This window comes from Prinia subflava, chromosome 1, assembly GCF_021018805.1.
Source record: "Prinia subflava isolate CZ2003 ecotype Zambia chromosome 1, Cam_Psub_1.2, whole genome shotgun sequence".
In the NCBI taxonomy this organism is placed as follows: Eukaryota; Metazoa; Chordata; class Aves; order Passeriformes; family Cisticolidae; genus Prinia; species Prinia subflava.
This window is the reverse complement of record NC_086247.1, coordinates 17,433,140-17,455,658: the sequence shown is the minus strand read 5'-3', so window position 1 is coordinate 17,455,658 and position 22,519 is coordinate 17,433,140. Positions and strand designations below refer to the sequence as shown.

At 42.7% G+C, this 22,519-nt stretch overlaps 1 protein-coding gene across 1 annotated transcript; it reads right to left on the bottom strand.

Moving 5' to 3' along the window:
- Nucleotides 1-9,673: 9,673 nt before the first annotated feature.
- Nucleotides 9,674-22,053, bottom strand: KCNV1 (potassium voltage-gated channel modifier subfamily V member 1). Its single transcript, XM_063419413.1, has 3 exons — nt 21,535-22,053; nt 19,263-19,789; nt 9,674-11,014 (listed from the first exon to the last, which is right to left on the bottom strand). Exons 1-3 carry the CDS (start codon nt 22,014-22,016, stop codon nt 10,503-10,505), a joined length of 1,521 nt encoding a protein of 506 aa, XP_063275483.1. The 5' UTR covers nt 22,017-22,053; the 3' UTR covers nt 9,674-10,502.
- Nucleotides 22,054-22,519: the final 466 nt, after the last annotated feature.

The following is a 22,519-nucleotide window of genomic DNA, read 5'->3' as shown; positions in this document are numbered from 1 at the left end:
ACTGGTGTGCTATCCACGATCACCAGCACTGTGTACAGGCTTGGTTGCTGTGGTGATGGCATCATTTGAATACTGCCATGGGGACTGAATCCTTCCGGCAGCAGAACTGGGTTTCAAGCAGCCTCTAATTGTTTGTTTACTAAATAATACATAGTTCCCTGAGCACACAGCCCACCAAAATAGGAACGGACTTACAGAAAGTCTCCAGCATTGCCTTTCTGTGTAGGGGAGAGAAATTGATTTAAAATTAGAGAAAAAGGAAGGGAGAGGAAGGGAAGGGAGAGGAAGGGAAGGGAGGGAAAGGGGAAAGGAGAAAATAAGGAAAATGAGGGGAGGGGATGGGAGGGGAGGGAAAACATCAGTTCAATCAGGTGGTCACTAGCATCTCTGCAACCCACCCACAGATGCACAGGTGGAAGCTGGAGTTGTCTCTCCACTGCCAGGCCCCAGGGCAGCCCTGAGATGCTGCATGAGAAGGTCCTCTACAAGTTGCAGACCTGCAGCCCCTCTCTTGAGCCATGGTTTGGTGTGACTCTAAAAACATCAAGAAGTGCCAACACACTTATTGAATCAGAAACTGAGGTCCAGCAACAATGGTACCTTCCCCAATATCCTATCACTTTCTCAGATCTGAGTGGTAGCTCTGAAACCTCTCTGCAGCATCTAGAAGGGATATAAACCTTGCTGCTAGGCAGTGTGATCCATGGACTGGGGTCCCTTGCAGCAGTAAAGCACTTCTGGTCCTCCAAAGACATTTTGAGCACCAATGCTGGCCACTGCTAGCCTCCTCCTTGGGAGAAGGCTAAGATGCCTGTCATTTTTACATAGCTTGGATAAGCGTGGGAGATGCATTTTGCATGCTGTGATCCCTGGCCTTAAATAGGTTTCTGGAGTTGGGGAATGGAATCAATAAACAAAGCTAATTGCCACTCTTGTGGTGTCCTTGTCCTTTCTGTCTGGACTACACTACACTCATGTCAGAAACAACCAGCAGGTTCACTAATATAATACTTTGTTTTCTTTTACTACCGTGCCTCATAATGCTGACACTGTGTGGCAGTTACCAACACTTCTCGAGCATCTAAAGCAAATCCACCACTTAGCTTTTGCCCTGGTGTAAAATTTGTCCCAAAGCAAAAAAAATCTTTCTTCAATGTTTTTCAGGAGCCTTTCAGTGGCTGTTCTATGTGCACTGAAGTGGAAATGGAGGAGGTGAACCTGGCAGAGGTTTAATGTGTTTCTGCAGTGCCATGAGTGTTCAGCTGTTTTGTGTTTTAAACAAATGCTTCAGATCTTCTTATTCAAGAAAAGGGAAAAAAGGACTTTTGTAAAGTGTCAAGGATTAACTATTCAGTTTTCAAAAGGAAAGCATACACTCAGCTACAGTGCTATTTCTCCCAGTCAAGGCCAGATCTTGTCCAAATGTATCAAAACTTTTGAGTGTTTGAGTTTACACCCCTAATGTGGCAAACCAGAATCCAACATGAATAAATGTCCAAGGCTTGCCCAAAGTACAGGACAAAGGGAAACTCAACACTGTTAGTAGATTGTGTGAGAGTTGTATGTTGGATAATTTGAAACATTTAGTACTTGAACCTGGATTTAATATTCTGGACTTGTCTTACCTCTTCTGTAGTTTCCAACATTTTTGTCTTCCTTAGCCTAGCCTCAAACTACACTTCAGTCTTTTAAGATTTTATTTTTTTCTTTCAATTATTTTTACCACTACCCAACTACAATGTATTTTCATCTTGCCTGCCTTACTGATGTTCTTAAATGTCTTTGCTAAAATCTTCCCTTTAATGAACAGGTTATATTTTACCTTGCTAATTGGACACCTCTGCATGGGAAGGTGATGAAAGGAAACTGTCTGGAAAAAGAAAGCATGTTACACTGCCTAGAACTGAATTTGCAAATAATGCTTTATCACATAACACATTCAAATTCTAGCATGTTTGTTCCCTGGGCTAGTTCAGTGGCATTGAATAGGTCCTCTCAGCTACAGGCAGCCTAGTGGGGCCTCTTCCATGGTTTTTGGGGCTGGCTAGGAAAAATGAGGAATAGGCAGGCTGGAGATGAAGGTCTATGTGCAGAGCAGCTCCTTCTGCCTGCATGACCTTGTGGCTGCAATTCACTGGTGTTATTTAATGACCACTTGGTTTTATTTCACAGACTGGATTTGGATTGCAGGATGCCATGTCAAAAGCTGAGTCTATCTGCTCTCCATAGAGCATCTTCTGCTCTGAAACAGGCACGTGTGTGACTTTCCTGTTATTAAACCTGCACCGTGTCCTCCTGCTTATTACATGTATTACTGCACCACAGACAAGATCATTCTAATGTAATTCTCTGAAGGAACATGTCTCCCTGGTAAGTGTAGCTCTGATCTGAGATGTGAAAATGTGGGTGAGAAAAGCACATTTGATCCTCAGAAACTGAAAACATAATGTGAATGGAACCCTACCATGAATAAGTAAAACTGTCTCTACCCACCAGCTGGAGACAGGCCTGCAGTTTGTGATGATGTTTGTGATAGGAAATGTAAGCAATGGTCACTGAAATACTGAAATGCCACTGGGAAGTGACATTCTTAATACAGAAGGGTACTCTATAAATTTCACCCATCAATTTTGCATTGAATATTTTATTTACTCTAGTTTTGAATTCTAAGTACATTAAATAATAGATAGTGAAATGCACTAGCTCTGAACCAGACTGAAATCCTGGTTATAGGTGAGCACAAGAGCTTTTCCTTTCCATTTTTTTTCAGTTTTGGCTTGTGTATTGTCACATCTGCTGGACAGCTGATGGGAGCACTTGCAGCATAAGGCAGCCTCTGTGTTGTAGAGCAGGCCAGTGGCATTTTGTTAGCTCAGCCTGCCAGTAATTCCATTGTGAGGCTTGGCAGAAGCAAACTGGATTAATCTCCATATTGAAAGAGACGGTCTGCAAAACAGAGGACATAATTTGGATGTTGGTTTTGGTCCCTTTTGTGGCCAAAGGACATATGCAACTTTCACACAACAAAGCCTCTTATAAGAGAGTGTTGGCTGGGAAGTGGGCCAAATTCATCTTCTTGTAATTCCATGACATAAGGACACTTGCCAAGGGGAGCATGTCACATTATTCCTACAATTAATACTTATGAAGGCTTTTTGGACAAGCTTTTCTTCTTTAAACTCTCAGTTTGAATACGGGGTTTGTTTTTATGCAACACATTTGGGTGGAAGGGTCCTTAGAAGAAGGCTGTGTTTTGACTTAGTGCAATGCTTGCACAATGAGATCAGGCCTCTTGGGTGGGTTTGTGGTACCAGTTCCATGAACTGTCTAAACTCAGGGGACAGGTATTTTCTCAGAATGCATTCTGTCTTTATTTGTTACTGCAGTCTAGTTTCCTAGTGATATAAATAGCTGTGTTAATGACGGGTCAGTTTTGACCAGCTATGAGGACACAGCTTCCAGTAATTTGGAAAACTGTGGTTCTCTTGGTTCCTAGTCAAGGCCATCCTTTTACCTTGGGAAGAAACACCACACTCACTTCTTTTCACTTGGATTTTGTTTCTAGTATAAGAAAACAGAACACAGGTCTGTGGGGTAGGTTTGTCTACATTTTGACAGTGAAAGGCTGTGATTGGCAATTCTTCCACCTGTTTTTTTGCAATTCCTGCCAGGAAGAGAAGGTGTAAAAGCTAAATAAGAGCTGACAGCAGAAATAAAAAATAGTAACAACTGCACATAGATTAAATTTGATCTTATTCTTTTAACTTGGTGTTTACTTCTTACAAAAATATAAGTGTTTTTTATGTTGATCTACAGAAGAACAATGCACATCTGAAGGCATGTGCTTACCCATGGTTCAGGGCAGAGGTGTGTAGATACACAGGGCTGAATGGTAGGATGAGCTATGAATTATTAGTATGTGATCTAATTTGTGGTATGGACCTATGAGGCATGTCAGTTAATGAGCTGAAAAGAATTTCTTCCTCTGCAATAAACCATATGTTCTTCATTTTTTAATGAGAAGATATGAGGACTAAAACACACACAGTCAGTCACAAAAAGACGCTGGTAAATCTCAGCTGAAGAATGTCAACATCTTATTTTAAATTAAAATTAATTTAAATTTAAATTAATTTTCTCTTTCCTGTTCTACCTTCATTCTTTTTCTTCTTGTATATTCAGCATTAATTATGGGTTAATCTGTCTGTTCAGGGTTTCAGTATTAACTTTTATCACTGCAGTATCTAACGCACATCAGAAAAGTTATGGAGTGATTGCATGCAGCCTGGAACTCTGGCAGTTTCCAAAAGCTGTAATGATGTTGCTGGTGTAGGACAAAAAAGCTAAGAGTTTATGGATGTTGCTTCACTGGACAGCAGTTCTTAAACAAAGACATGTTCATCTTGAAATGCTTTTCCATAATTTGACATCTGAATTGCATAATATATTTCATACCTCAGGCTGAGAGCTGCAATTCAGAAATATGTAACACAGGGCCAGCTGTAAAGAGTGAGTTCATTAATTATCTTTTAACTATGTCCAAGGCAGTTGCCTTTTTTTTTTTTCTGTTGAAAAATGTGTTTAAGACAAGTCAATCCACTGTGCTTTTTTTTAATGGCAATTGCAAGAGGCTGTTCTGAACTGCTTTTCAAATTCTACTGAGAAACTTGTTCATGCATTAGGTAGTGAAGAGTCATGCACACTTCAGCCATTTCCCAGGATCTATCTCTGCTGCAGAGAGTTGCAAATAGAATTGCCTTTTTGAGTGAGCCATAGGAAATGAAATGTCTGTCACAGCTTGCAGGACCACACAGTAATACTACGTGACTTACAAGCACTTACAAGCATTTTATTGAAAGCTGTAAAGAATTGAGGATAATTAGAGAAAAGCTTACATCTGCATGCTCTTTCTTTTCTCGACAAGGAAGAGCATTTAATTTGCAGAAGCTGTTACAAAGGCCTAGTGTTTTTCACATCATAATAGGCATTTCACTTAGTTGGATGAACACAACTGTAGAACTTTTATAAGACCCAACCTAACTTCAGGATGTTCAAGTTTCTTTCGTCTGTTGTAAATCCATCTCACCAGCTGTTTCTTGGGGGTCAGAGAAAGACTTACAGTTGACTAGTGTTGGGCCTGTTTTTATGATATTAGGTGGGATCCCTTCCTTATCCTTGCCCCTAGGTAAAGGGGCTCCTAGTGTCTGCAAAGCAGAAACATAATATAAATAAAACATGTAATAGTACCCCAAATACCTTTAAACAGCCTTTGTTGTAGGTTTAGATTTTTTTTTAATGTAGAAATGCTATAATAGGGCAGCAAGCAAAACCCACCTGCAAAAAATTTCCCTCCCATTTTTCTGTGGGAAGGCATGTGTCTGCTCAGGCTTTTTGACATGCAAGTGAGAAGCACGGGCAAAATGGACTGTGCTCCTCCTGCTGACAGTGCCATTCTCTAGCAGAAGTACCAGCCCTACATTGGGTGGGGGTAATTTTTTTTTTCAGAAAATATTTTATTTCATATATTAAAAACAACTAGAAAGTATTTATAACTCAATTGTTCAGCTTAGTGTTTAATTAAAATCCATTTTATAAAGGGATGACTTCTTTTACTGACTGATCATTAGGTCAAGGTCACTATTGGCCAAATTTAAATGCATACAAACTGCTGTGAACAGAAGTTTGTGGCAGCTGTGCTTTTGTCTGGAGGTGTATGTAACTTCTAGTATTTGTGTTTATATAAAAGAAAAAACTAATTATAGGACTCATTAAAAATCTCTCAAAAAAGAAACCCCCTTATTGACAAGAGGCTGTAATTGAATAAGGCATCTCCATCTTAGAGACATAATTAACTCCAGCCCTACTCTTTGGTAAATGACCTTTTCAAGCACCCAGGGCCCTGAAGACCCCTGTCTGCAACCAGAGGTGTGACTGCAGCCCTCACTGCTCCACCCTTTTTGCAGTGAGGCTGTGTGGGGAGGGCACAGACAGCTGTGTGCTGGAGACATCAGCAACAGCTGCTCCAGCACAGTTGGATGGTGAGCATCTCAACAGACTGTGTCCTGCTAGAGCTGTGTTTATGCATGGATACTTCAATGGAGCTTTGAGAGGACAATGCTGTAGCAAATGAGAAAAACATGTCACTCATCAATCATAATGATGAAAATACTTTGCTGTGTCAGAAAAATTACTTTACAAAAGACCTCTTAACTTTTTCCTTTTCTTTTTGTTCCTTTTTGTTCTCGACCATATTTGCCATGTGCAATACCACAAGCTCAGATTTGACCAGCAAAGTCCCTCTCTGAAGGAAAAATTGCTCAATTTACATAGTTAATAACAAGTCAAGTTTGAAGTGGTTTATTAACTTACTAACAACAAATAATTAAAGAGATCATTGAAGTACACATTCAAGATCAAAATCACGGCAAGAAGCAACATGTAAAATTCTAGCAAACATTATTTTCTAAATACCTTTCTAAAACACCCCAGAACTGATAAATCCCTCCCCACCAGCTACCAGTACACCTGCCCCTCCTGGATACAAGGGTTTCTCAATGTGCTGGTCTCTGCAACCTGGCCCTCCACTATTTTTCTGGAGTACCCCAGAAAACCTGTCCCTGTTTTCTTGTGGTGGAGTGCCCAGCACTGGACACATCACCCAGATCTGTCCCATCAGGCTGAGGAGCAGGAATATCTCCCTTGACCTCCTGGCAATGCTCTGCCTAACATGACCCAGGAGGCTGCTGCCTTTCTTCAGAGTAAAAATGACAACACTTTTAGTGATGTCTAAAAAAATTTTGGTGGGTTTGGATTACACTGGCCCAAGGGAAAGCTGTCCCTAAGCATCTATAAATAAATATGATTTTTCAGACTGTTTGTATACATTGTAGTTTGTGCCCCTACAAGAAGGCTGAAGAGGAACATTTTGCAAGAGAATGTAGTGACAGGACTAGGGGCAATGGCTTTAAAATGAAAGAGGTTGGTTTAGATTAAATTTTAGGAAGAAATTCTTCACTGTGGGGGTGATAAGGTGGTCCAATGTTGGAAGATATGGCTTAAACTGTCAAGAAGGACTGTAAACCAATCAAATGACCTTGCAGCCTGGGTGAACAGCAGGCCAGTGATTCTCTAGCATGGACCAAGTTTGCATGCATCTTCTTTATGTACCTTTGCACAGGTGCTGCTTTCAGGATCCCCCAGTAGCAAGGGAACAGGAATAAATCAACTCTGCATTCTAACAGTGACTTTGTGGTTACCTCACCTGCCTGCTTGTGTCAACACACAGACCCAGAGAAGCTGTGGATGTCCCAGCCCTGCAAGTGTTCAAGGCTGGATGGGACTTTGAGGAACCTGGTCATGTGGAAGGTGTCCCTGACAACACCAAGGGGGTTTGAGCTAGATGAACTTTAAGATCCTTTTCTACTCAAACTGTTCTATATGTTTCTATAATTTTCACTATTACTGATTCTTGTACTATGATAATTGCAGGGCTTCTTTCTATGTGCTGCAGCTACAACCCTTGATGACAGTTTGTGAAAATACTTGGTGTTCAGAGCTAAAATACTCAATTTTCAGCCAATGTTAGCCATCATGTCTGACAAGTCTGCTGCAGGATGGCAGAACAGAAGTGAGGACAAAAGGTAGCTTCTTGCCGTTAGTGTGATATTCTAAAGATAGCAAAGTTACATTCTTAATTTGGTGCCTTAGTGGTGACTGAGCTATTTCCCAAATCTATGGTAGCACGTACATAGTGTAACTTGATTTTTTTAGAGTTGTGATGTCCTGTACTGTCTGTTTCTCAGTATGAGTGCTCTGGTCCTTCTGTCTGTAAGAGCTGGAAGAAGAACTGGCCTTCCTCTGTAAAATTTGCTAGTCTCAGCCCATGACGTGATGGATAACCATTCTGTATAAACAAGTGATTGACAATCCCTGCTTGGGAGACTGAATTTAAAATCAAGGGGTCTGAAAACAGAGGCTAAAGCAACTACTTGATAAAGCCTGAGCCATGTTTCCCCCACGGGCATTTCTAGGAAAATATCTCCAGAGATGGTAAAAGAAGTGAATCAACTAACACATCCCAGAATATTTCTCTCATTCTTTTGAGTCCGTCATAAAAAGCAGTAAAGATGCAGTAAAGGAGCCTTTCCCTAAGAGAATCAATCAGCTGTCTAACTGCATTTCCTTTCTCAAACACAGATCAGAGGCTGTACAAGACAGCACAAAGGACATTACAAAACAGCCTTCCCACAATGAAAGCTTCTTCCTAATTCTCTATAATTAGAATGACTTTTGAATGAGAAACAGCCTGTACAATTTGTGCAGCCTGTGAGACTTCCTGCTCCAAAGAGCTATGAAATAATAACCTAGAGTGGGCTGCACCAGACCTTCCCCTGCAGAATTAATTTTGTTTGCTGGACATCACGAGGAGTTTTGTGGTGGATTCACAGAGTATCTAGGGAGATCGGAACACTGTGATAGCACAGTTGCTCTCTGTTTACCACAGACCATGAGGACGACCTACAGATTTTCACACCTAGGCAATTTCTGCTGATGTCCAGTGTTTATCTTCCTTCTGACCCTGGTGACAGCTGGGTGTGCTGCATTGGTCCCAAATCAAAACGCTGACTGACGCCAGCTGACAAATCAGAAGTATCACGCAAAATGCTGCTCAGTTTGCATCAAGGTGCCTTGAAAATCTTGGTTGCTATGTTATGTTTACACCATTTTTTACAGGGAATGACAGAAAAACCATACTCTTGTTGCAAAACAAGTATTATTCAATGTTTATTAAAAATGGTTATTTCACCCGTTCATATATGCTCAAATGCAGTTTAAGCCTTCTACGTACATAAATACATAAAGCTTAATAATCTACAGTTAATAGATGTATCTTTTTAGTGTTTATATTGTCCAGAAGAAATGTGAAATGCGAGAGATTTGTGAATTTTTTAATTTAACCTACTAGCTGAGTTATGTGCATTCTATGGCAATGTCATAGTCTAAATTAGCGAAATTGTATTAAAGAAAAGCATTATTTGCTAAGACTGGTATTGGGTCACTGGAAAGGTGGGTGGTGGGAAATTGGACTGACAATACCTTTGATTATTTTAAGTTTTTATTTTGATGACTACATAAAGTAAGTATTCAGTCCAAGAAGTGCTCATTTTTCCTTTGAAACAAAATATTTTAATGAAGCATTTTCCCAATAATGAATCAGTAAAGATAATTAACTTTTTAAAAGTCTGGTTCACTTGGAATACATATGATTTTAATGTGAGACAGAGAAATCACTAGCTTGTTATCTTTTACAATTTCTGTTTCTCCTGCTATCCCATGGTGACTTGAGCACAAAAATTGCTTAACCACACAAATAAGTCATGGGAATCAAAACACATAAAGAAGGCATAGTTCAAACTAAATTACTTCTTTACTATTGCAAAAGCCGTATTAGCTCCTGCAACTTCTGAAGTAACTACAGAGGATGCTCTTTATTATGGCACTTATTTCATGATTGTTTCGTACCTTGACATAGATCTTGCATCTCCTTGATACCCTCACCTACCTCCTAGTACCCATTATATATCTGGTAGCCCTTTGCTTCTCTGCAAATGAGGAAATTCCAAACCCACTCCCTCCTCCCTCCCTGCAATCCTCATGCTACCCCAGAATTCATGCAATTAGGGAAGAAGATGGGGATAAGAAAGGAGATCAAGATTAAGCTTGTTATGGGAATGTTTGTCGCCCTGGTTTTGAAGACTTTTCTAAGCCTTCTGTAATGTTCTTCATATTGGAGTCAGAATTTTTACTTTCTCACAGTTTGTACTATAAACAATGGCCATGTTTTGCTGTCATTGTTTACATTTAGGTGGGAGGTGAAAGTTGATTGACAGTTGGCTTGACCAATGTGGTTTGAGAGGTGGAACGCCATCCTCCAATACACAGGTCCCATAGGAAATGCATAAAATTGAGTTTTGTAAATAAACTTGGCCCTTTTCCTGCTCTGCACACCTGTATGTCCTCGTGTGGTTCTTTTCATGTCATCTGTGACAAATGTTATCCTACATTTATCCAGTATTTCACTGGCTTAGACTTCCCTTTTCAATCTCCCTTAATGACTTTGACTTTTGTTCTTCAAGTAGAAATACAAAAACTGGATGTTTAATATTCAAAACACTGGCAATTTTCACCAAGACTTTATTATGACACATTATTAGGGATTAGATTAGACAAATGCTTGCATCATTGTTTTACTTTCATGGATCCATTATTTCCCATCTCACCTACCACGCTCCAGTTCTGAAAGCAGGTTTCAGAGTTCCTTGAGAGATCCCATGCTATGAATTCTGCCTTTTGTACACAATAGATATTTCAGCCTGTCCAAGTAAGTAAAACTCCACCTGGAAAAGCAAATACACTGTATGGTAAATAATAAAAAAAAGAGATACTTAATACTAAATTTCTGAAGTAGTCTATGTGCTGCACAAGGTTAAATAACTTCAAAGTCAAAACCAAAAATCATCTGCACCACTGCTCCTTGTACTCGCTCTCTCTCTGCTCCGTAACCGCAGCACGTCCATGACACTGCGCGCGTATACGTCGCGCAAATTGACGTTGATATTTGAATCGCTGGACGAGTTCTTCATGAGCTTCTTTAAGGCTTCACGCTGCCGAAGAGCAGCTTCTTTGATCTTCAGTGTAAAGTAACAGGCAGAAAAACGGTCATTTATTATAGCTATTGGCAAAGCCAAAACCAGTATTCCTGATAGTATACACATAAAGGCTACTACCTTACCAATGGTAGTGTCTGGTCTAATGTCACCATAACCAACTGTTGTCATGGAAGTCGTTGCCCACCACCAAGCACCAGGTACACTCGTGAAAGTTGTGCCTGGCACACCTTGCTCAACAAAGTACTCCACAGTGGAAAATATAGAGATTCCTACAGAGAGGAAAAGAAGCAGAAGGCCAACCTCCTCATAGCACTGAGCAATAGTCATCCCAAGAGACCGCAAGCCTGAAAGACAAAAAATGCTGTCAGCAGGTTGATTCATGTAGCTGTCATCATATCTTTGCAAAACATCTCTTACTTAAAGGCTGAATACTTTATGTTTTCTTTGAATGCTGGTGAACGTGTCTTGAGAATCACAGACTCAGATTGGAAAAGATCTTCAAGATCATTGAGTCCAAACTTTACCTCAACACCAGCTTGTTAACTAAACCATAGCACCAAGTGACACATCCAATTGCTTAATTAACACTTCCAGGACTGTGACTCTACCACCTCCCTGGGCAGCCCATTTCAATGCTTAACCACCCCTTCCATGAAGAAATTCTTCTTGATGTCCACCCTGAACCTCCCTGGCACAGCTTAAGGCTGTTTGCTCTTTTCCTGTTGCTTGATGCCTGGGAAGAGAGGCTGACTCCACCTGGCTACACCCTCCTTTGTTGTAGAGAGAATAAGGTTCTCCCTGAGCCTCCTTTTCTCCAGGCTGAACAACCCATCTCCCTCAGCCACTCCTCATATGATTTACTTTCTCCATCATCCACCAGTTGTTGCCATTCTCTGGACATGCTCCAGCACCTCAATGTCTTTCTTGAAGAACTGGACACAGGATTTGAGGTGTAGCCTCCCAGTGCTGAGTACAGGATGATAAATATTTTCCCTAGTCCATTTGGCCACACTGTCCAGGCCATGATCCCACTGGCCTTCACGGACACTTGGGCACAGCTGGCTCATCACACCCAGATCCTTTTCCACTGGGCAGATTTCCAGCCACTCTTCTCTCAACCTGTTGTGCTGCAACAGGGGTTGTTGTGACACAAGTGCAGAACCCAGAACTTGGCTTTAATGAACCTCATACGGTTGGTCTCAGCCCATCTATCCAGCCTGTCCAGATCCTTTTGCAGAACTCTCTTCTATCCTCCAGCAGATCAACTCTTCTACCCAACTTAGTGTCATCTACTGACTGAAGGTGCAACCCAATTCCCTCATTCACATCATCAGTAAGGATATTAAACATGACTGGACCCAATACTGAGCTTTGGGGACCCTACTAGTCACTGGCCACCAACTGGATGTGGCACCATTCATTATCCCTCCCTGAGACCAGTCCTCCAACCAGTTTTAACCCCAGCAAAGAGTGCATCTGTTCAGGCCATGGGTCTCCAGTTTCCCCAGAACGCTGTGGGTGATAGTGTCAAGGATTTTACTGCAGTCCAGACAGACAACATTCTTACTTTTTCCCTCATGCACTAGGCAGGTGAGGTAGTCATACAAGATCAGGATGATCAAGCCTTGGCTGAACTGCCCTTTCCTAAACCCACAGTGGCTGGGCCTGATCCCCAGGTTGTCCTGTACATGCCATGTGATCTCAGTCAAGATCATCTCTTCCATAATCTTCCCCAGCACCAAGATGAAGGCTGTAGTTCCCTGGATTCTCCTTCTGACCCTTCTTGTAGATGGACATTACATTTGCCAACTTCCAGATTGCTGGGAGCTCCCTGGTTAATGCAGGCTGATCATAAATGATGGCAAGCAGCTCGACAAGCTTTTCTGCCAGCTCCTCATCACCCTAGGATGAATCCCACGAGGGCCCATAGACCTCTGAGTGTCTAAGTGGCACAGCAGGTGACTAACTACATCCTCTTGGATTGCAGGGGGTCTATTCTGTTTCCTATCCTTGTCTACCAGCTCAGGGGGCTGGTTGCCATAAGGATATCCACTTTCTCTGTTAAACAATGAGGCAAGGAAGATATTATGTACCCTAGCCTTCTCATCCTTGGTCATAATGTTCCCCCTCTACATCCATTAAAGTGTAGTAGTTTAAATTTTGGGGGGCTCCAGGGGAGGGTCCCCCGGGAGACCCCCGGGGTCCTCGGGTCGTGGGTGTTCCCGTGCTGGCAGGCAAAGAGACTTCAGACGGCTGCTGAGGTGCTGATGAAGTGAGGGTTTATTCAGAGTCCCACTCCAGGCAGGGAGCACGGTCCTGCGGGAGTGGGGGAAGGGAAGGGGAGAGGGGGAAGGGGGGAGAGGGAAAGGGAGCGTCCGGAGGCCTCCAGGGGAAGAGGGGCAAAAAGGCAGAGCCTTCTGCTTTAGCATTCTTATCACAGAGGTTCAAAGGGGCGCGGTAACATTCTCCAGCCAATGAGGTTACAGATACAGGATACTGCAGGGATGGTACAGACTTGGGATAAACCATACATTTTCCAGGGGTGAGCTAGAGCAAACCATTTCCATAAAATGCAATCCCACATTAAAGGACAGAGATTTTCTTTGGCCCTCCTTTTGTTGGTAATGTTTATAAACCCACTTTTTATTACCTTTCACAGGGGTGGCCAGATTGAATCCTAGCTGAGCTTTTGCTTTTCTGATCTTCTCTCTACATGACCTAATGAAATTCTTGTACTCTTCCTGAGTTCTTCTCCTTCTTCCCAAGGTCATAAACTCTCTTTTATTCTCGGAACTCTAGCAGAAGCTCCCTGCTCATCCAGGCTGCTCTTCTTCCTCCCTGGCTTGTCTTTAGGCACATAGGTACAGCCTGCTCCCAAGCCTTTTAGATTTCTTTCTAAAAGTATGTCCAGCCATTCTGCAGCTTTCTGTTTTTAAAGGCTGTTTCCCAAGGGACGCTCTGACCAGTGTCCTGAAATGGCCAAATCCTGCCCTCTGGACATCCACATGAGATGTTTTGTTGACATCTTTCCTCACTTCACTATGAATTGAAAACTCTCATTTCATGGTCACCATGCTCTGACAGCCTCTGACCACCACATCTTTCACCAGCACTTCAGCTGGTCTAATGAGCTGCTGACCCTGGTAGGCTAAAAAGAGATGCTGCTCTAAACAGAGGCTGGGAAAAGTGATTTACAGAAATAGATCACAGCATCAGACTGATCATCTGACATCATCTCTATTTTCTGAATAAAGAGCATAGGAATTCTCATTACTTATCATCTGAACGATATATGCATATAATTTAGATGAAGTAAACTATCTTGATTTATTAATTGGCTGTAAGAGAAGATCTAGCACCACTCTAAACTACTTAAAAACATGCTAAAAGCACCTGCTTTATATTTGGAGAGTGAATGTGCCAAACCTCTGTTTTCCAGCCACTGTCCTATTAATCTCTTGGACCAAGGAGCCCTTAGTTACCAAATTCATGTTGCTATGTGAGTGCTTAGACCCCAGTTCAGTTCACTCAGTAACTTTGTCTTTAAGGATTGTTTTCAATCCTTTTATAGTTGTCACAGACTCTCTTCGACCCTTCCTCCCCCTCCCCAAGCCCAATTATTATCTTGTATCTGTAGCCATCAAAGCAAATACAGTTTTGCAGTAACAGCTGCACTTGTGCCAAACTCAAGATAGCAAAGCCTCTCAATGCAAGCATGGAATCCTGTTAATTGACTATGTACTGCATCAGTCCTTTTGCCCATGAGCTGCACAGAGATCAGGACCACTCTCTATAACCCCTTATATTCCTGTTACAGCTACTGCTTCAAGGCTAGACTGCCTCACAAAAGACAGCAGGAAAGTAAATCCAAAAATAGTGCAATGGATAAATATTGCACACATAAAGAAAGAAGGAAGATAACAGGGTACCAATTCACCTGAGACACATATGAGACTGAAATTATCTTTTGAATCACTTTGGATTAGTTTTTAATACTGTTCCTTAAAAATGTGAGATGTTTTGTCTAATAAATGAGAAAAACATAATGCTTATGAATTACCCTTCGTGGGTATACTTCTCACTGAACTAGTGTTTGCAAAACAGCTTACTGAGGCTCTGCCTCTGCTTGCAGACTTCATATGCTCATTAGTGGTATAAGCAATTCAATTTTTCCATAGTCTCAAACTACAAGATGTTAACATTTCTTGCTTTTGGCTCTTTCTTTTCCTCTGCAGGTCTAATGGGTTTTAAAGGTTTTGTTTATGTACAGCAAACACTGAAAGTACACAGCAGAGTTTGGAGGCAATGTTGGGGTTTGTTTCCAATGCTATCTACTACCAACTCCAGTAAAGAACTTACCCACATGGAGGTCTTATATTATTATAACTATGAACTGTAGAATGTTTATTACAATGATACAGATTTAGATATAGATACATCTTTAACACAAGGGAAATAAGATATATCAGTGCAATCTTTTCTCTGTCAATGTGACTGCCTTCATATTTTGGAAACACTGATATCAGCAGTGCAAAAGCTCTGTGAGATAATTGCAAGGACTCAGATCAAATTCTCATCTTCCAAGGAAGCTACTATGAGCCCTTGCCCTGTAAAACTTCGTACAGAACAAGGCAGAAGAGTAAGTTCTTCCAGCTGAGCTAGGAAGAGGCTATAATTTAAAATTATCCCTGTAGCACTTATTTTGAGAGCTTAAATGAATACAATAAAAGCCAGGGTTTGTACCTTATGATGAATCTTGAGAGTATTACAGCTAAAATAAAAAGCAACCTTCACATAAAATAGATTAAAATGAGGAAGAACAGAACACTAACTGTTGACTCTTTGTATCACAATGATGACATTCTCATTTTTCCTACGGTTAGTTATTCTAACTGTTCTGGGTCTGATTTTTTTTTTAAATTCTTCTTAGTTCTAGTATACTCATCTAAATTCCAATACAATTCTTCATGCCTTTAGATGAAGTCAGGAGACATTTCTAGGGAAATCTATGAATCAGAGAAGTTACTGGACTCTGCAACTCATTCTAAGGGGAATCAGTTGGTGTAATGACATGTATAAAGTATACTACTATATTACTTTGTACCTTTTAAAAATGTCTCTGAGCCCTGGCAGATGGCCAAACTAGGGCTGTTCCAGCACAGACACTTCAGCAAGTCTTACAGCTTCTCATGAGGACTCCTTGCCAGGAGCTGTGACAGCTTGGTTACTCATGCTTGGAAGGTGCTAAGGTGCTGTAACAGAGTTGGTGTGAGGCTGGCAAGCAGCCCCAGCCCTGGTAGGAGGAAGGGGAAGCATTTCTGCCATGCAGGTCAATTTCTATTTCTCTTGTCCAAAGTGACTTGGCAACACAAACTGATATTCAGGACCTTCAATTTACACAGCGTTTAAATAACCCCAGAATTTTGACACAAGAAGTGCTGAAGTTTCAACTTTTCATGACTCTAGAGGCATGACAGCCTCTAGACCATATGCTATGGTCTTCTCTCAGATATATGCTCATTGTCTTTGCAAGTAAGATGCTCACACCCTGCTTCTCAGGAAGTCCCTCTGTATGCATTTCCCAGAGGAGAGCAGCAAGGCTTCACTGAAAGCATGGCCCCAGGAGGAGGGCAACAGCTGAGGAGCATCTGAGAACCTGACAAATGCAGCTTCAGTTCTCATCTATTCTTGAAGTCATTCAATACATAATTCTACTCTATCGGAGGAATAGTCTTGCCCTCTAATTACACATTTTATGGACAGAAATACTACTGATTTCTCAGTGGCTCCTTGATGAAGTATAGCACTTTGCATAAGTAACTACACACTCACACCAGTCTAGCCTGTGTGTTTTTATCCATCACGTCCCTCCAGTGAGCTGCCTTCAGCTTCCAAGGGGCAGAAATTACTTTTTTCATTTCTTGTTTTCATTCTTGTCCATCAGAAAAGGTTAAGTTGCTATTTCTTGAAAGTGAAGAAAAGCACTGATGAGTTTTGCCTCACTCATTCCTGCCCTTGACAGCAGGGCCAGGCTGGTGTTGAGATCCCAGCTTTGCTATGGCCATGCAAAGTATCACAGAGATGTTCTCCTTTGGCTGTGAACACCCCTACGTGATGAAAGAGAAGCTGCTGCTTGCACACACAAATCTTCTGCTCTTGTATTCATCTTATCACACAAAACAGCTGAGCAGTGCCTGAAGCTTTATCTGGTCTGAGAGTGTTGGAGAGAAGCCTCACTGGAAGGCAGCTGTCAGATCCAAGGCAAGAGAGCAGAAGAGTTTCAGGAGCCACCCCTGGACACTGAGGTTTATCAGGACTGCCTAAGTATGTGCAAGGAGGATGGTCTCCATGCATGATACATATGGGGTTCATCCTGTATTAGAAGCTGAGGTAAAGGATGTATTTAGAAGCACATTAACAAACTTCTTTGGACAGGGGATCAGAATAGTGAGTTTCTACATTTAAATTATACAGATTTAGTTTAGCATTCTGGACCTAAGTAAGCAGCAATTGACCTATCAAAGAGGCAAGATAATGATGGTAACACTGCTCTGAGTCCTTTAAATTGATACACATGTTGCTTCTTGCACCTTGAAACTTGCATTTTGATTTCAGTAAAAAGAAGACAGCACACCTCCAGATCAGGATGTTACATTTTTATGCAATTAATTCACTTTTACCTAACATGGTATTATTAAATTCAATGTCACTCAATATTGTGACATAAACTGTGGTAAATACCGAATAATTAATTTAGGAATAAATAGACCTAAGTGTTTAGACCATCCTTGAAAGTACGTATACCTGAAATTAGCAGTTATACAAATATCTGAAACATCTGATTTCAAGTTGATAGAAAGAATCACAAAACTAAGTGACAGAATGAACACATTCACTCTGTAAGAATAAAATGCAATAAACTGGAAACTTAACTTGAATCAACATACTTTTTGAAGACCATTTTGTTAGGACAAAAGTGCCCTGATGAGATAAAATATTTTCCTTATTTTCAAAACAGTTAGAGAGGATGGCATTCACATTACAACTACCATCAAAAGTGGATAAAAGCCTTGCAAAAAACTTCTAGCAAACCCTGTAAAACTTGTAATGAAGCAGAACTAACACATTGCAGACCGACTCATTATAAGCTTCCACTCAATTGCTTTCTAAGGGACTGTTATGCATCAGTACAGGCATAATCTAGGGTAGAGAGTAAGATTAAGGTACTTCCCAAACCACTATGAATATGAGTAGTATGAAAGTTACTCCCTGCCACTGGCAGACAGGTTTGCTGCCCTGCAGTGGTAACAAAAATAAGACACATTCCACTGCTGTGAGCACACTGTAACTCCTGCTGAATTTGGGCCAGTTCACAGAGAGGGCTCTCCAAAATGATGGAAAGGCATTAAACCATTCCTGCTTCAGGCTGGAAATCCTGAAACCCCAATGCACACTGGGTGCATTTTAAGAACGATCATCACTGTCTTCAGAACAGCCAATATTGCAGGACAGAGATCATGATTTACTATTAGGATTTAATTTTTCAAAGCTACGAGTGCTGGCTGAACATTTCTCCTGTCAAATTCAGCACCATATTCTCCACTGATTTAAGTGGGAACATAATCAAATAATGTTGAAAATGCCCAGACAGCTTTTATTCTTGTATATAGCCAGGCATGCACATGCCTGTAGTAATAAAAGTAATAAAAAACATGCCTGTAGAAGTAGTAATAAAATCAGGGGAAACGCAAGAGGAAATTCAACACTTTCCAATAATTTCCAGCTTCCTCTGATGAACTCCCATTGGAAAATGTTAAATTTTATGCCTTCCTTTCACCAGAGAGAGCAAACAAGATGGTTCACGGAAATGCATTTCGCCTTCCACCCCACCCCTGCTTGCTGTTCATTCATCTGTCAGGAGCCCCTGCACACTGAGGGCCCCACACCAGTTGGTGAAGGCTGGCTGAACCTGGCACTGCTGCTCTGCTCTGCACCTCGGTCCCACTGCCTCAGCAGCACACTGGTGGGCCCCACGCACCACTGGAATACCAGTGGGCTCAGTGGGGCCAGAGAGCCCCTCAGCCCACCACCTGCAAAGGTTTTAAAGTTTCCTTGAAACACTCTCCACTGTGATTGTTTTCAGGATCTATGAACGGACAAAATCATGACATGCTTCTTCATGTATACTTTTAAACTAACAAAACTGTGACAGCTGTCATCAGTGGACCTTGGATAATACAAAAAGTCTGGGCTGATGATCTCTGCTTCTTCCCTAATAAAATCAACTCATATATATGTTTTAAAATTTATCACACTATGAATGACTGGTGGATGATTTACAGCATGTAACACTGAGATCTGTTTTTGTAAATGTTCAATGCAAGCAAGGCTTTATGAAGAACTAAAATGTTTCAGAGAAGGCCCTTGTCACTCAATTATAATGTTCAAAAGTAAGATTTTCATGAGCCATTACTGCTAACAGATTGTGTAAAAAAGGCTTGGCAGAAATGCACACAAAATGCAGGACTGTGCCCAGGCACGAGTGCTCCAGGCAGTGAAACTGAGCGATACCACAGCCATGGCCAGATATACCTGTTGAATGTCTCCCCAGCTTCAGCATCCGCAGGGCTCGGAGAAGTCTCAGCACTTGGACAATGCGCCCCACATTCTCCAGTTCTTGAGAGCTCTCACCACCACACAGGCTCTCCACCAGCAGGGTGATGTAGAAAGGCAAAATAGCAAGGAGGTCTATGATGTTTGCCACACTCCTTAGGAAGCGACACCGATCTCGTGCACACAGGAGCCTCAGGACAAACTCTGCTGTGAACCACGCAATGCACAGGTACTCCAGGGCATCCAGCAGTGGTGGGGCCAGCCAGCTGAGCTCTACTGAAATCAAGGCCATGTTGGCAATTGACACAACAACAAAAACCATGGACAAGGTGCCAAAAGTCCTGGCCACTGCAGAGGAGCCAGGCTTTTCCAAAACTTCCCAAAGTTTCTGTCTGACATTGGGACAGAGGCTACCAGAAAAATCCTCTTCTTCATCTTGGGCATCCAGTTCTTCTGCATCTTTCTTGATGTCTAAGGCTTCACTCAGCTCCTTCCTCCTGAAGTACCTGCCCAGGAACATCCCCCAAGAGATTTTGAATACCAATAGGCAGATGCTTGTCTTATCATTTACCATGCAAGTTGTAAGAATACACATTAAAATGTGCCTTATGTGAACTCAGAAAACCCTAATATCAAGCATATGGCTTTTATTAATTGAGCCCCTGCAGCATGTTTCCACTGATGATATACTTCTATTACTCCACTTCACATCAGTGACACATTCTATATGCAGAGTAATTTTACTGATAGTGATCTATTTATATGGATCATGTTGACCACAGTAGAATCTGCTGCACGACTAACACGAATTTTTAGAAGCTATCCTGGCACAACCAGATCCTCTGTTTTTAAACAGTTCTTAATTTGTTTAAATGTATGGCATTTTTATTACACTGGTCCATATTTGCAGAAGTAAAACTGAAGGCTTAAAAAAAGCCATGCAGTTCATGGGTGAACTTCTGATCAGTACACACTAAGATGACAAGGTATCTTTCTTTCTTTCGATATTTGGGCTCTCACACAAAGTGGACAAGCACTTGTACTGAGTAAAACTTCAGACTAGGTATACAGAGTGTTTTGTCAGAGTAAGACTATATTTAGAGTGGAATTTTGTAAAATGTAAACATGCTCAGGGTACACAAAAAAAGTCTTTTTCTTTCATATGTTTCTTGTTGACTGCTGCAAAGCTCAAGCTTTAGACCAAGGTGTTGTCCAATTTTGCCTTCAATACAGTTAGTCCTGCATATGTCAAAGAGGTTTTTAGCTCCATGTATCACTAAAGTGGTAGGAGTGTTCAGTTACACCTACCAAGAAGGAAGAAAGGGATGAAAACTAGGTTCCAATTTTCTCAGCTGAAGAACTGAGCCATACTAGGGTAGGATAACTCTAACCTTCTTTTGGGATGGTATTACTTCTTTCTTTCTAATAACTTTGACATAACTGCTATAGGTAAATAGCAGTTACACTCTTTAGGAAACTCATTTCTTCAATACTAAAAACCCCAAACCAGTAACACTGAATATGGTGGGGAAAATCAACTGCATATAGAATTAACAGAAACATCCTGGGGGTGGTTCAGTCAAAACCCACCTCGTTCCTAAATTGCCTGTTATAATTTGTCTCCAGCGAGCCATGTTCCCGCTGCTGCTGCCCCCTCCCTGTGAGCTGCTCCATCCACGTGCCATGCTTCCTTTCAAGGCTCCTCCTGGAGCCATGCCACCCACACGCAGCCTGGCAGGTGACCAACCCCCCCTCTGCCTCTCCAGCTTAGATCTGGAAATCCTTCAAAATTAAAGTGCAGGTGGGCAGGATCCAAACCCTTCCAGCATTGTGCCTGATTCCACATCTAAACTCTCTATGATAACCTCAAACTGAACGATTGAAGGGGCATCTCTCTGTCATGACCCTTTTCATCTCTGACATTGTCTTTTTAAACATTTTGAGCTTCCAGGGCCAGTTTGAAGCCACTATAGGACATCCCAGACCCTGTTCCTGTTATTGTCTCACTATCTTGACCTCACCAGAAACCTTTCCTAGAAAAAATGGTAACTGTGACCTCCCCCAACACATATCCTCCCTTTTCTAACACCCATCCACTCCTAGAGCAGCACTCGGGGTTCTACTCACACAACTTTTCCTGCTACCTTACCTATCCCCACTGCTGGATGTCTTACCTGAGTGTCCCTGAATGCAAGTAAATGCTGAACTCATCCAGCCCACAATCCACAAGCCTCATCTTCCCACAACTCACCGGTCTCTGCAGCAGGAATCAATGCTGAGCTCATCCAAACCCCAATACTGGATCTCTTGCAGGAACGAGAGTGCACAAAGCTGCTCCATCACATGCAGCCTCCCTGTCTGGTAGTAATTCAGGATGTAGTGAAATGCCTGTGAGCTCCGGTCAAAGAAATATTCATTCTCCACAAGGTTGGCATCATCACAAAGCTCAAGGAGGCCAGAAGCCACATCCCGGGCAGCAGACACCACTACTGCCAGTTTGCCAAGACGGGTGTCAGGGTAGCAAGACAAAGTTTGCTGGGACATCACAAAGCGGCTGCCTCCCACATTGATAGTAAAGCAGTCCAGAGAGGGAATGACCTTCTGGAGCAGGGGCCCCTGCTCTTCCGCACTGGAGAAAACACTGGACTCCAGCGAACCCAGGGATGTGCTGCTCCCTGGTTCCTCCAAGGATGCTTGGGAAGAAAGAGACATGCAGCATGGAGGCGACTTCATCCTGTAGCTGCCAGCAGCAGCCCACACGCTCCAGGATCAAAATCACAACGCGGCTGCAGAGAAGACTGCCCCGCCTGCGGGGCGGCCGGGCCAGGCTCGGGATGTCGCCTCTGGCTGCCGTCCCAGGGACACCGCGCCGTCCCCGCCGCCCCCGGGCGGTGCCTCCAGCCGGGCGGTCAGGCGGGCGCTGCTCGCCCGGCGGCGGGCGCTGCTCGCCCAGCGCCGCCCGCACCCGCGGGGCTGCCCGAGGAGCCGCGGTACCCGAGCGCCGTCACCTCGTGCTGTCCGCGCCGGCCCCGGCCGCCCGCGACGGCCCCTCCGCTTCGGCGCTCATCTCCAGCCACCGGGTCGGGGCAGGGGAAACGCACCGGGACGGCACAACACGGCACACCGGCTTCAGCGGCGGCTCCGGGCAGCGCCCCGACAGCAGCCCCAGGGGCCGCTCCGCCGGCCAGCCCGTCCCCTCCCGCCCCGCGCCGCTCGCTGCCCGCCGCCCCCGGGCC